The 15,181-nt window shown below is 40.7% G+C and overlaps 2 protein-coding genes across 2 annotated transcripts in view; one reads left to right on the top strand and one right to left on the bottom strand.

The window, feature by feature from the left end:
* Positions 1-5,862, top strand: part of LOC106810325 (L-2-hydroxyglutarate dehydrogenase, mitochondrial-like) — a gene marked incomplete at its 5' end in the record, with an annotated part of 17,974 nt that extends 12,112 nt beyond the window's left edge. The window contains 4 exon segments of the mRNA XM_014813635.1: positions 1,331-1,360; positions 3,294-3,345; positions 3,501-3,543; positions 4,024-5,862. Coding sequence (XP_014669121.1) covers positions 1,331-1,360; positions 3,294-3,345; positions 3,501-3,543; positions 4,024-4,219 — 321 coding nt within the window.
* The window catches only part of LOC106810329 (eukaryotic initiation factor 4A-III), a 13,389-nt gene continuing 4,038 nt past the window's right edge, over positions 5,831-15,181 (bottom strand). Inside the window, exons 4-11 of the mRNA XM_014813638.1 lie at positions 13,085-13,217; positions 12,790-12,870; positions 12,159-12,300; positions 9,708-9,846; positions 9,219-9,334; positions 8,469-8,576; positions 7,217-7,344; positions 5,831-6,511 (exon numbers count right to left, since the gene is read on the bottom strand). Coding sequence (XP_014669124.1) covers positions 6,495-6,511; positions 7,217-7,344; positions 8,469-8,576; positions 9,219-9,334; positions 9,708-9,846; positions 12,159-12,300; positions 12,790-12,870; positions 13,085-13,217 — 864 coding nt within the window. The 3' untranslated portion in view covers positions 5,831-6,494. The remainder of the gene's footprint in view (positions 6,512-7,216; positions 7,345-8,468; positions 8,577-9,218; positions 9,335-9,707; positions 9,847-12,158; positions 12,301-12,789; positions 12,871-13,084; positions 13,218-15,181) is intronic.

Below are 15,181 nucleotides of genomic sequence, written 5' to 3'. Positions count from 1 at the left end.
TGCCACTTTCAACATCCTTGCCAATGTTACGAATGCGTTAGTCTCTCTAACTTTTGTGCGCTTTTCTATTGCAGGCTGACTTCCCTAGCTCGGCTCACGCTCCTCCCAGAACATCCACTAGGGCTAGATTTTGGTTTAGTCCTCGACTTAAGATGCACTGTGGCGCGTCTCGCCACCATGGCTGTCAGGACTTGGAACGATGGTCCTGGGGTATAGAATACAGGGAAGGTTTTAGAACCAAACTGTAAAGTAAGAACAGTATCGTCAGCGGTTTTTTTTGGAGCACACAAAGCTATTAATTAAACGCTTTAAACTCTTACGGAAATATCGACAAGAAGATAGGACTCAGTCGATTCTTACCCGGGAAATAGATTTCAGACATGTTATTTCTACAATGTTATGTAGCAAGGCTCATGGAGACGTAGAGTGAACTTCTGGTTAAGCACAAAATTGAAGCTGATTGAGTTTCTATTCCAGCTACCAAATTAGCAGACATATGGATATATAGGACTAGATCTCAGAAACAAATTAGTACAGTCTTTAGAATTGCTTAAGCAAAACAGTGCGTCGGTTGCCTATTATTTTCCAGGGTTGAAAAGCGCTGTTGGTCGATCGAACACGGGCCATTTCATGACTTTGGGAATGTTTGCAAGAGCGACATCGCAAACAGCGAACCCCAGACCTCGATTCAAGTCAAGAAGCTGCAAACCGTTCCAGAGCAGGAGTCGGTCACTATCATCTGCAACCCAAGTTTGTAGCAGAAAATTGTCTCCACTACAGGAGACAGAGGCGGAACGCCGAGTGGGAATGGACGGGAATTTCCTCATGCGTGCCACGATTATTGGAGCAAAGATGAGCAGGTACCACGGTATGGCATCTTGGCCTAGTTGCCTCATAGCTCGTCTCTCTATGCTGATTTACAAGATGGGATCCACAGTTTGAGATATCAGTCAAGACTTTAAACAGAACGTGCATAAGCGCTACACACTAAGGATGAATCTATTAGTTTATCTTTCCAATATTCATTGTCTCGTGATGTGGTTGACGTAATCAACCGTGTCCAATCTATTATTACCGAAGCCCTGGACATAACTCAGGTAGTACCTCATCTGCCCAGTATCTCCCGAACGAGCCTCGTGTTCAGTTAACCTTCATCTGTAAGCAGTATTTTGATCTGGTAGAATTTCTGACATAGATATTAATACACACCTAATGCACTTGGGAACTATCGCCGCGCACACATCTATGCCAAGACAGATTCTTCCATTTATAAGACAAGTGTTGAGCTCGGATGAGTCACACAATGTTGGTAGCTACTCTTTCAATGCAGACATCACAGTGTAAGTATTTGTCACATGCGGTGGGCTACCTACTCGACTAATTCGCCGACATGTTCTGGCTGCCGATAAAAATTCCCCGTATTGTGCCCATTCCGGTGGGAGTACATGCTTTCTCAAGCCAGAGAAAAGGGATCTGTGAAGCACTCGAACACTCTACCCGTAACGTCAAAGCTGCGCACTATATATACCTATAAGTGTGATATACCATACCACAAATTACGTCGTGCTATATCAGGATAAGGTCGATCCCAATATATTACGCTATAAGTTAAATAAGGCATACGTTCTGATCCTTGTAACTCAGTGACATTGACCATGTAATTCAGAACTTGTGCCAAGTATATACCGTGTAAGCCCAGAAATATGGTGCATGTATACTTTCTACCATATCCTCAAGGTAACAGAATAGACAACACTGACACTCTACCCTGTAGAACCTCGATATTACAATACGAACTTTCGTTCCACGTGTATATATCACACATATAAATATATTATACAACTTACTATATTTATATATAATAATTCTCAACATCTATGCCCTATACTATTATTGGTATACAAAATTCTCTCTATACATCATCAGCTACTTGCACGTATTAGCTCACGGTCTTACGGTCCGAGTCGCTCGCTGGCTCTGTGCGACTGCCATGACATGTGTGCTCAACTCGTCCGCGCGGGCCAGTGCCTGATCCCGGAGTTTCGCTCTTCCGTCGGCGGTTTCACTGCACACACGAGAGCCAATGACGGAGAGACGCTGTGGCTTGAGCGGTCGATACGCCGGCTAGCGTTTACGCGAGGGAAGGAGAATACGATTCACAGCGGAGATTCAACGCTGAGAGACTGGCAAGAGAGCCGTAAGCGAGCACGAGTGATGAACTGCTGCGAGCGACAACACATGCGCATCCGTGTTGGCCCCAGTGAGTCGCCAGTCCATAGAGACGGATTGCTTAGATGTCCATCGCAAACAGGAGAAGATAGGCAAGGCACCACTCGTGGAAAGTTGAGTTCAGGTCGGAACTGACCACTGTCAGTGCCTCTTAATGCATTGGTAAGACTATAATAATCAACATGATTGTTTCACGTGTAAAACAGATACCCTTACAAGTACGTTTATCGCGCGACCTATCCTCACTGGAACTCCTGATATCCACCTGATACACAAATCACCTGTACTAATACCGCTTTCTGACAGACGTACTCACGTGACTGCTATCGAGCCATCGCATTACACCAAGTACCTTACAATTAGTCTTCCTACCTTGAGACCTACTCTAATGGACTGTATCACGCATGATACACAGGATATACCCTTACAATAGTTTATGGGACTACTCTCATGACTAGTATCCAATGATAAAAATACTTACAAATACGTTTATGAGACTATTCATGACTGTATACTGTGATATAACGTGATACGTTACAATACGTCTATTGAGAGTTTTCTGTGACAGGAGAGTTTTTCCTGCTACGCTCAGTGTTGATTGTTTCCGGCGTACTCCATAACTGGCGAAATTGCCGCGTGGAAGACGAGCAATGTCGCTCGCTCTATGGCGACGCGCTCACTCCACATTTTAGAACTCCACAGGCCAGATGGCCTACATTCGTTCTGCGAACACGCCTCACCGACAATGAGACACTCTTCGTCTCATCCACTGTATTAAACTGATCGGCTATGCATCCGACAAATGAACGATGTTTTCCTCTAGTATAGATCGTTTTAGATAACTTTTTATAATGTTTAGCTGGTTATGAACACGGCGTGCAATATGTACAGGTTCGTGCCACTTCGTTGCTTGTCCCTGCTAATACATTGTCTCTCTCCTGATATTGGATCTTAATCAATCTGCAATGTATCACGTGACCATATGACGAGCGATTCAGCTCAAAGAAACTATTAATGTAGATAGTGAGATATTGTCTCGTATGTGTTACCCTGTGTGACACTAGTTGAGTTTTACGTTCTGCTTATTTCTGCTGACTCAGCTGTATGACAACGCAAGTATTACTGTCGAAACTTAACGTTTCTGGCCCTTCATCTCTCCTGCTGCGTAATTATAGAGGGCTGGCAGTAAGCTGCATGTGAAGTACTGGTGGCGGAGGTCTGAACGAGTATCTACGAGTCTGAACACTACGCGCAGCGTTGCGCAACTGCAGAGCATTTCGCTGCCGCAGCGCTGAAGCGTGAGGACTGCATCAGTATTGCACCGATGTTGTTCGTTTCTCAATCGCGCTCGCTCTCTTCACTCGCGCTCTCGTCTTGCTCTGTCTCTCTCAGTAGTAAGTCAGAGTAAATGTGTAATTTCCCTTGTTTTAGTTTGTCGTGCTCCGTCTATTTTCTGCTCTTGATCTAACGTAATAGCGTTTGCGTAGGTATTCTTGATATCACAACAGTTTTTTTAATCTTGGAATCTTCCAGCTGTTTTCAGATTCTCTCTCGTTGAATATCGACAAGCAATGGCATCTGTTCACACATTATTATTTTGCACTGAACTTGTGTTAGTGGTCACCTCTATAATGAGCACCTGTCTTCAAATGACACTTTTGACATTTCCCTTTAGTGGCAGTCATTGTGGCGTTTTCGTCTCTTCGGCTTGACTGAGCATTTTTAATGTAAATTTAATCTGTAAATTTATTGGAGCATTACTAACAGGGTCCGTCTTATATCTGTGTTTCCCAGGGGTCCCGCGGGAGTGCGTGCGCAGGCGCTGGCACCAGATGGCTCTCTCGTAGACGACTTTGTCTTCGACACGGGAACAGGGGTGCTTAGCGACCGAGTGCTGCACGTGCGAAATGCTCCCTCCCCCGGCGCGACCTCGTCCCTTGCCATCGCGAAGATGGTCGTCGACAAGATGCAGGACTTGTTCAAACTGTAACCTGGATTCACCTGATCATGATACGCGACGACAATCTGAATAATGGTGGTTAGGTAATAAGCTCATTTCGCATTTCGACTCCTGATGCTCGGTAACCGTGTTTCATAGCTGGGTCCTGGCAGATGGCCACCAAGGGAATGCCTGTTACTGTGTATTAATGCAGCGAGATGACTGTTAATGTGGGAAAAGTGAATGTTTTTCACATTCACCTAATATTTAAATTTGTTTGGTGAACACCATGTTATATTTATTATCGGAAATTCAAACGGTTTGTACACGGCTGAATGATGGTGAAGCTAGTACTGTGAAGTTCAAATAGAAATAATTGTCATACTTGGTACCATGTATAGGTACTTGGTATATAGTACTGGGTAAAATGGTCCCACCATGCACTTCACTTTCTGAAATGCGAAATTGGCTTATTCCTTAAAATCTGTTGTTCCTTAATACAATGGTCGAAATATTCCTGAATAAACTCTTGCTTTATAAACATGCTGATATTCCTGAATAGTGTTGTTCCAAAACCTGCTGATATTCCTGAATACCATGTTGTTCAAAAACGCGCTGATATTCCTGGATAGTGTTATTCCAAAACATGCTGATATTCCTGAATACAGTGTTGTTCCAAAACCTGCTGATATTCCTGAGTACAGTATTCCCAAGCATTTTGGTATTTCTGAAGTGTTCTCAAACATGTTGTTATTACTGAATACAGTATTGGCAAACATGCTGCAATTTCTGATACTGATGTTGTTTCGAAATGGAATGAGTGTCCTGAGCATAATCTAGTTTTTTCTATGCAATAAATATAACGTAGATTCTCCCACCATTCAATACTAAGGTCCGGTAAAACCTGTATTGATATGTACTTTTTTAGCAAGCACGTAGCCAGTTTTAATCACCGTTGTTTCAGACATAGGAAATTGTTCATTCCTACGTAATCAAGTATTTATGTTTTAACACAAGATACAACTGTTCGTGAACGTGAAACATGTTTTACTGCAATATTAAACAGAATATGGCTAAACCGATCAAGATTTCGTTTTAGTAAGAGGTTGCATGTCTGCATAGATAGTTTTGTATGTGTGTATTTGTATTTGAATTCAATTGAGAGAAAAACGTTGGCATAGATAATGTAGTTATTCTTTTGAACACAAAAATTCTTTTAAAGAATCATGGGTTTATCTAGAGAAGTCATTTATAGAACTATGTGTTGCTAAATACATACAAAAGTTGTGACCAATTTGGCACAATTCAAACTGAAAATAACGGTTGTACCATAACGTAGCTCTGCAAACCGATTATACATTGTACGACCACCCACCATGTATGATTAAATAGACGTTAAATTTTGCAGCCACATCATGCTAACCTCAACGCTGTTAGTGACGATAGGTTCAGGTAATTTTAACCCCAGGTGTGTTGTCCATTGTGCTGATGTAAGTGCAGCTCTAACCAACGTTGAATTCGCAAGATCTCAAGTCATTACATGACAGTTTAGAAATCATGGCAGTATAATCACATGCAATGTGTTTATTTTCAAGTGTGTTAAGGCTTAATAGTTTATCATGTTAGCTGTTACAATAAATAGAAAAGCATTTCAAAAATTCATTTCTACTGAATAAAAGCTTTTATTTTGAACACCCGAGCTTCATTTGTATTTTTTTTCACGACATAAATGTACCATACCTTCTTGAATTTTTAACTATACCTTATTTAATTGCCAATACGTGTGTTATTCTACATTCATAATGACATACCAGCTGTTTGTTTGAAACCAGTAAAACATTATATACCTGCTGACGGTAGTGGCCACAGCACTAGTGTTCATGATGCACACACCTTTGAACCACGTCCTAGAAATTGGACATAAATATGGACATGGTTTTAAAGTTATTCCACAGATATAAAAGTTATGACATCTAGGTCTTTTTAACCCACATTTCCAATAACTACTTGTCATTGCTAAAGACTAATATAATCGGGTGCTATTTTTCATCATCGTTGTGCACAAGCACTGTGCTGCAATTTACATATACAAGGTTTACACAATGTGAAGAGGCAGAAACAAAAAGAACACATAATATAAGAGTACTGTACAACTCGTCCCACCGCTCTCTCCACGGAACGGTACTTAATTCCACCGATGCTACCATTGTAACATGACATGCTGCCATACTATGGTAAAAGAATAGTGATCGTGATGTAGCATCTCTTCCAGATTTCTTCTTGAAACTTTGTGGATGTCACTTGTAGGTCTTCACTTTCATTGCCATTAGATCAAATCAGCGACTATAACATAAAACGAATCAACGGCTCGTTAGTTTCGCGTGATCTATGGGTGATTTTCAAATCAGAAGCAGTGGAATGATGCAGTAAAGCTCTAAAATGTGCGCAGGCATGCATGGTATGCTTTATTTTTGAATATGAAGTTCTCAATCCTATTTGTGACATTTGCACATGCCGTAAAACAATTTAGACCCACTGTTTATAATCTTATTTGCCACGTAGCCCACCAAGCTGTCAATTGTCTGACATTACATTTGGACAAGAGATTAAATATTAAAGCCATGTTGCATAAAGTAAGCAGAATCTAAACCCAACAGTTTTCATTTACCAAACAACTGTTGGGTTTTACCATGCAAGAGGAAATGCAAAACCTAAAAATACTTGCTTACACCACGACGACCTGGCTTGTCAGGGTTAAAAATTCACCACGGCACTGGTAGCTAGTACTGTGGTTGCCCCATTACTTGGCAGGGTGCCTCACAAATCTGGCTAACAAGTACCAAATCTTTCCTACATGCACTTCCCATAAATTACATGTTGTGCAGGCATCCCTTCGTCTAGGATATAGTTGGAAAAACCAAGTTGCAGTGGTGCACCACGTTTGCCATGTGACGGGGACATTTGCCATGGTGCCCAGAAAGTTGCCAATTAAGGTCAAGCGAACACCTGCCTTGTCCTAAAAAATGCAAAATTAAACATCTGGCTTACCGTTCATGGGCATTTCATCGATCTGTGTGGAATAGTACTGCTCGATATCTCGCAGAATTCTGATGTCATCGTTCTTCACAAAGTTGATGGCGACACCCTTACGGCCAAACCGACCTGATCGACCGATTCTGCATAATAATAATAACATTAATAATGATGATGATAATGATAACAGAAGATTAATATATGAAGATTCCACCCAGCCCACCAACAAATAACAGCAGCAATAAGATGTGTGTCTACTATCATTACAGATTGACATTGAGTATTGCAATCGACACTAAGACTGGTCGATCTTTCAAGCTTTACATAATTAACAGAGTTGTTTAAGTGGCAATACATCCTTAATCTTCAGCATTATCACTTTGCCAACCAACCGGCAATTAATGTATTTTTTAATATAACAATTGATGCACTTGCCGGTTTACTCAACGAGCTGGCAGTTAGATATGATTCAGGATTTTTCTTTAAGTTTCATATTTACTGAGAAAAATTAAAAAAACTGCCTAAAATTCAAGTCGCACAATTGAATTTAAAATTTTTGCGAATAAAGAGACATAACTCATAAAATACCGTACCTAATTTAATTGTTATAATTAATTACACATCAACGCTACGAAATTTGAACGGCGCCATGACACCAGCGACCGTGCTGCCACCCTGAAAAAGTTCTGTATTTGCCAATTTATTTTGCACGTTACAGACTGAGGGCTAATCACAAAGGTACAATTATATTCATACCTAAATGCTATTTAACCGAACGATGTTCATTTTAGGACAAATTTATCCATAATATAACTGAAACTATATGTCGTTTATAAGATATTACAATCCTTTTACTTTTAAATTAATACATAAGAAACACCCTCGGTCTGTAGCCCTTGGCTGAAGTGGTTTTGCGCAACTTATCAGATCGTGCGCTTTGAGTGGCGCCGCCGTCGTTTTAATCAAACTGTAGTCGTTAGTTTTAAAACATTTTTAAATAATATTTCTAATTGTGATTGAACCATGAAACTTTTTATGTAGCGTAATTTTAACCTAAATTAACTGAAAATAACCCTAGAACCTAGAGTAAACGATCCCTTTAAGTATCTGATTCTCATATAACGTATAATGCCAATTTAGGATGCTGAGATCTTTGTTCGGCTGCATAAGTTGTACGTTTGTGCAGCCTGTGAATTAGTCGTGTGAGCAAGATGCCTTCATAGCCGCTCTGTGTGATGTGCCCGCTAGTTGCATCAGTATTGCTTACCTGTGGATGTACAGTTCTCGGTTGTTGGGGAGATCGTAGTTGATGACGAGCGACACTTGCTGCACGTCGATTCCACGCGCCCACACGTCAGTCGTGATGAGCACGCGGCTGAAACACAGCGTCATGCACCGAGTTTAGACTCCAGACGGCCATTGCCAGAACGACAATCAGTCATAACAAATTAGGCAGCACTTTTTCTCACAGGCCAGTGCCAAAAAATTAGCGGGATCGGTGGGCTTAATTATCTACGCTTAAGAAAAATACATATTAATCCCAATGCCACAATAGCTACCACCAGTAACTTATTATGAATACCTTCTTCACAGAATTGTTAATTAACACCAAAGTTAATAGTTTTACCTGCCGAATTAAGTTAGTTGTGCGGTTAAATATAGACGAGCGGTGGCTCAGCCAGCTAATACTCAACTTCCAAAGCCACCCTACCATAGGCAACTAAAAACCATTTGCTCAGCATACCGGGAAAGAAAAACTCCTAAAAACCTCCTTATAACCCTTGAAATACAGTATAATATCGGTTTAAATGCTACCTATGTTAAATATGGCCACTGCACATAAAATACGACCGAGTTCTTTCTACGTTCTAGCTGTCACATAAATTCAACTGAGGTAAATGATACCAGGTAGCATTTACCTCGAGTAACTTCTACTGTGTTGTGAATGCAACAGAGTTATATCAACAGAGCGGTTCTTAAGCCGTGACATGCGCTTATCAATTAACTATTGTCATACCTGGATCCGGATCGGAATTCCTTCATTATGTTGTCTCGCTCCTTCTGCGGCATGTCTCCATGCATCGACGACACTGTGAAATTAGCTTCTCTCATCTTCTCCGTCAGCCAATCAACCTGGTCGAAGTGAACAACAGTCAGACTCATTGCAAATAAATATGAGAAATTACTCAGAACACTTTATATCTTTCTTTAAACTTTTTTTAGTACAACACGTGCATCACACCACAATCTTAAAGGCTACAGTTAGAATATGACTTGTGGTTACAAGGTGATATTCACAAGAGCAACATATTAAAGTGAATTAGCGAACTTGAATACTACTAGTATTCTCATATAAATAATAATTATTATAAATATAAATATTACTATAAATATAAATTATAATAATAATAAAAATATAATAAACTATTAAAATGCACTCAAGATTTTGCTCCGATATCCCGCATGGCTAACTTGAATTATAATAACCGATGGAGTTTGAAGTCACCTTGCGCTTTGTGTTGCAGAATATGACTGCCTGCGTGATGGTGAGCGTGTCGTAGAGGTCACACAGAGTGTCAAACTTCCACTCCTCTCGCTCGACTGCCACAAAGAACTGCTTGATGCCCTCCAGTGTCAACTCATCACTGAAGAAAGACGACATCAACAGCACCATTACCAACTCTTATCACGTGAGGAACGTGGGATTCATCAATCTATATAAGATTAGGAGCTTTCAATGTTAGGATCTTTTATCTATTAAGTTAGGTAATTATACATATTACATTAATACTAAGATTCATTACCACTTTGAACTAGAAAGTCGGAGAAAATACGGACTAAACACAGAAATGTTCCAAAACGCACGGACAGCTACGGAAAATTACCCAGCTAATTACTTTCCATAGCAAAATATACGGACTCCTACGAAATAATGACGAACTCCTACGAAATGTATACAGACTGCCAATTAACTCTGCCTGATATAGCGAGTCTGTGATTATTACTACAAACTTGCGCCCGCACACCAGCAGCGCCAGCCTTTGATGCAGCGGAATGATAACAGGTGCTGATAGCTCCGGCTATTTACCATCGCTTGCTGCGTTAACAGGCAGCGTGGCAGCGCTCACGGCATCTGGAACCAACTGTCTACTAGTGGAGCAAGGCAACAACTCACGCACTGGCTGGTACGGCTGGTATCAAGAGCGTATAAATCTTTATATATATGCTCTTTATACCCCTTTTTACCTACTTTATATGCTCTTGCTGGTATAAACTGGTGCAGCGCTATAAGCATTGTACGTGTGGCTGGTGTGTTGACACAATGGTAATCGCGTGCCTGTGTAATTGTGTCGTATTGAGAATTGTCTATATAAAACGCGCGTGCCGTGTTGCTCTTCTTGCATCAATTGATGCCCGAATTTGATCGTATTACAAGTTCTCTCACGGCAATTAAAAATAAGCCAAATATTTTATATAAAATGCTTAATATATTTTTATATACAAACATAACGACAGTTATATATATATATATATATATATACTATACACAGTACATAATATAAAGCTAGTATCTCACTGGGCTGCAACAGCTCGCGACTAGTTGGAGACACAAAATTGCGAGAAAATACGGGAATTAGCGACAATTTTCACTTGGAATCACACTGAATTGGTACTTACGACACGTTTGCGGCGAAATTTGGGCCAAAATTCGACGGGAGTTCGCATACATGTCGCCCGACACTCGCGTGACATTCACGCAACAAAATTGCGAATTTTTTGCACTTGCGACTGTCACGCGAATGTCGTGCAACAGTCGCGCGACAGTTATGTGTGACAATTGAGAAATCTGGACCATATAAATACGGGGCCCCAGTCCAGCAATCATTTTGTCATCAGACGTCAAGTGAGATAGACCTCAGAGAAGAAGTGCAGAAGCTGCTGGATAAGGACCCACAATTTAATTTCATAGGTCGCCAACCCCTCACAAAGTTGTCTCACATTTCTCGCACTTTCTATCTCACGGAAACTAAATTGAGAATGGTTCGAGACACCCGCGACGACTCTGTGACTATTTTGAGAGAAAAATTTGTCGCGCGAATTTTTTGAACATGTTCAAAATTCCAGCGACACGAGAGCGAGGCCCTGCGACTCACGCGAGGAAATTGAGAACCCCTGCAAACGATTTGACACATTTTGGAATCTCCCTCGCGAATGCCATTGGCAATTTGTGGCCAACAGTCGCAGCCCAGTGCGATACTACCTTAAACCATTGTGTCAACACGCCAGCCACACGTACAATGCTTATAGCGCTGCACCAGTTTATACCAGCCATACCAGCCAGCGCGCGAGTCGTTGCCTCGCTCCACTAGTAGACAATTGCTTCTGAATGCCATGCGCCTGCGCCCGGGCGTCAGTACCGCCACCCTGCCTGTTAATGCAGCGAGCGATGGTAAATACTAAAAAAATAGCCCGAGCTATCTGCACCTGTTATCATTCCGCTGCATCAAAGGCTCGCGCTGCTGGTCTGCGGGCGCCACGCTTGCTAGCAAATGGTCGAAGTTTGTAGTAATAATCACAGACTCACTGATATCAGGCAGAGTTAATTGGCAGTCTGTATAAATTTCATAGGAGTTCATCGTTATTTCGTAGGAGTCCGTATATTTTGCTACGGACAGTAATTAGCTGGGTAATTTTCCGTAGCTGTCCATGCGTTTTGGAACATTTCCCAGTGGACTATATTACATTAGGATTCCTCAAGGTTTCTGACATGCACTTGCCCCTCAACACCATCTCTTGCATTAATGATCTAGTAGGATTCAAAATTAAGCAATCCGTCTAGTGTGAGTGATGGGCAGGTTTAACCTACTACAAGAGCTAAAAAAATATATACAAAAGTATATTTTGGACATCACTTTTCCAGAGGAATAGCAGCAGTTTCATCTTAATTCCGACTTGCCGTTTTACGAGGATTCTGATGGGGTCTGTCATGAACTTGCACGTCATCTCAAGGACTTCGTGAGGCAGAGTGGCTGAGATGAGACACACCTGTGTGGCTGGCGGCAGATATCGATACACGTCGTAGATCTGCTCCTTAAATCCTGCAACGATCAAAAATCTGTCAACAGACACCTCTACAGAATGAATGTCTGTCTCTAAGACACTTAGCATTCCCCTTGAATGGTGGTTACTTACAGAAACTTTATAGAATGGACCATCATCTACAAAAGATAATTTTGGGAGTTAGTGTGATTGATCCTTACACAGATTTTATTTTAGTTTAAATGCATTTTAATTTTATTTCATAAAGATATGCAGAAATGCAATTAAGAACAGAGTATATATCATATTGCACTACTATCATATAACAGTTAACAGCAGAGTGCTTGCAATACATTACACATTTCAAATATATTTCCATTCTACTTTAAAGAATACATGCAGGTGAACCCATTACGATAGAGTTATATCACCACATCACATTTAGCAATTTATGCATGAGCAAACAGAAAATTAATTTTGATTCTGTAAAGTTGCCTTTAAGAAAATGCTGGCATTTTTTATTATTTATTCATGGAAACTGAACTCACCCTTGTTTAGCATCTCATCAGCTTCGTCAAGAATGAGCATCTTGATAGCACGAGTGCGGAGATTTCGCCGCCGTATCATGTCTTAAGGAAGAGAAGGAAATGCCATTCATTCAAATTTACCAAGCATTTTAAAATAGATAATTTAATAAGAGATTATTACTTAGAATGCTACTTTGTGATCTTGGTGAGGTGGTATGACCATAGTGCAGCGATAACACAGATGCCAATCCTACTGACTGAATAGATATGAAAACGACATGTAAACTACATTCATCGTTACTACAGGTATACTGACCGAACACTCTTCCCGGTGTGCCAGAGACGACGTGTTGTCCGTAGTCCAGCTTGCGGATGTCTTCGCCAATGTTTGTACCACCGATGCACGAGTGACACTGTACGCTCATGTAGTCACCCAGGGCCAGGACTACCTGATGGACAATTAATCGATTATATTAATTTGATTTAATTGAGCGAAACATATTGGATACAAGTATGTATACACAGGGCTATATAGTATGGTTCAAGTTAGTTAAATAATATAAGTTTAGTAATAATGGTCCTATAACTTAATCATAATAATAAACTTACAACAAAATACCTACGTATTTCATATCAACAAATTATAATTATGGAATATGGTATCTTTTTTGGTTGAATGATTAAAACTGATGACACTGGGGAAGTTGTTTGGTTAAATAAATTGTAATAAAGAAAACATCTCTAAATGCAAAACGCTCCTCATAATTTGGACTCATACAATAACCCTAACTCACCTTTTCAAACTATTGATTGGGGCTGGAACTCAACATTTCACACACACAGTATAAAAAGACCTCATCGACCATACTGTTTCATAATAATTAGGTATAAGCACTATACCTGAACTCCTGCTAGCTATTTTACAGTATTTTCAGTGATGAAAACTTTCCAAAAATTGTAGTAGCCAGCTGGGCCCCTAAAGTCAAAATATTAGGGGCCCAGCTTATGGCAAGAAGCGCCGAAGTTCGGGATTCGTCTTCTTGGATATTGACACTAAAATGGTGCTCTATTATGCATTCTGACCATGAAGATTCAGAGCAAATCTTTTGAGAAAAGAACTGCAAGTCTTTTTTGCAAACGGTACAAGTCTATGAAGATACATGATGTCACTTCAATAGGGCGACAGAGTCAGGTGGTGCCCGATGAAACATGCACGATGAGTGGCCAATACAAATATTTGTTTAGGGGACTCCGTACTATACCTTAGTGACAAGAAGTAAAAAAGAAGTACTTCAACAATTTCCACATTTGTTTTATTAACGCCATTAATTAGAGTAGTTACTCAATCAATTGTTTGAAACACGTTTCCATGTCATTGTCAGAGTCCATCCAGTCCCCATTGTCACTTCCTGTTTCGTCATCATCAGCCGTCAACACGTCGGCATCGTGTCTGTTTGTGCACGCGCCTGTTCTTCTCATCAGCGCCATTATTCTCAACAATTTCCAATGCGTTTTCCGAGCATTGTATCTTTATTTTAAAAGTGCGGCCTCCTTGACCTTATACCTGACACCCTGCTCATTCCATAAATTTATTGCTGGCACTGGATCAAATTCCGGTTGGATTGGCAGGGGTCGCGTACGACAGCATTTTGATAATTGATGGCATTTTATTCAATATTTAATTATTTTTTTCAATATATTTTATTTAGTATTGATTACAATTTTTATTAGATTGCATTGGATTGTATTACAACCTAGATCCTACTCTTGTTGGGTTACATTATTGTATCTAATTACAACCATGTTACAACCCACGTTCCTTCCCAATGATCAGTGGCAATGTGAGATCAGAGAATATAAATTTATTGCATTGATGGCATTGATTTATGGGCGCATTTGTTCCATCCACAGATCTCGATCCAATGGATTCGTTGATCTGACTGTTTGTTTGGTCGGATCCACGGATCTCGATCCAATGGATTCGTTGATCTGACTGTTTGTTTGGTCGGATCCACGGATCTCGATCCACCGAACCCGACCCTGCTAGCGAGGTGGATTCGAACGGGATTCAATATAGTACAGGTATCTCAACTCATTATACAACCCACGTTCCTTCCCAATGATCAGTGGCAATATCAGATCAGAGCATATAAATTTATTGCATTGGTGGCATTGATTTATGGAAGCGTTTGTTTGTTGGTCGGATCCACAGATCTCGATCCAATGGATTCGTTGATCTGACTGTTTGTTTGGTCGGATCCACGAATCTCGATCCACCGAACCCGATCCTGCTAGCGAGGTAGATTCGAACGGGATCCAATATGGCGGCCCGCGCCTCAGCCAATCACAGCTTGTTCTTTATTATGAACCATCCCGTGATAGGTCACAGCGAAACGTGAACCGGTGAAAGTGA

Source organism: Priapulus caudatus, unplaced genomic scaffold, assembly GCF_000485595.1.
Source record: "Priapulus caudatus unplaced genomic scaffold, Priapulus_caudatus-5.0.1 Scaffold433, whole genome shotgun sequence".
NCBI classification, from domain to species: Eukaryota; Metazoa; Priapulida; class Priapulimorpha; order Priapulimorphida; family Priapulidae; genus Priapulus; species Priapulus caudatus.
This window is presented reverse-complemented; position numbering and strand designations above follow the sequence as displayed.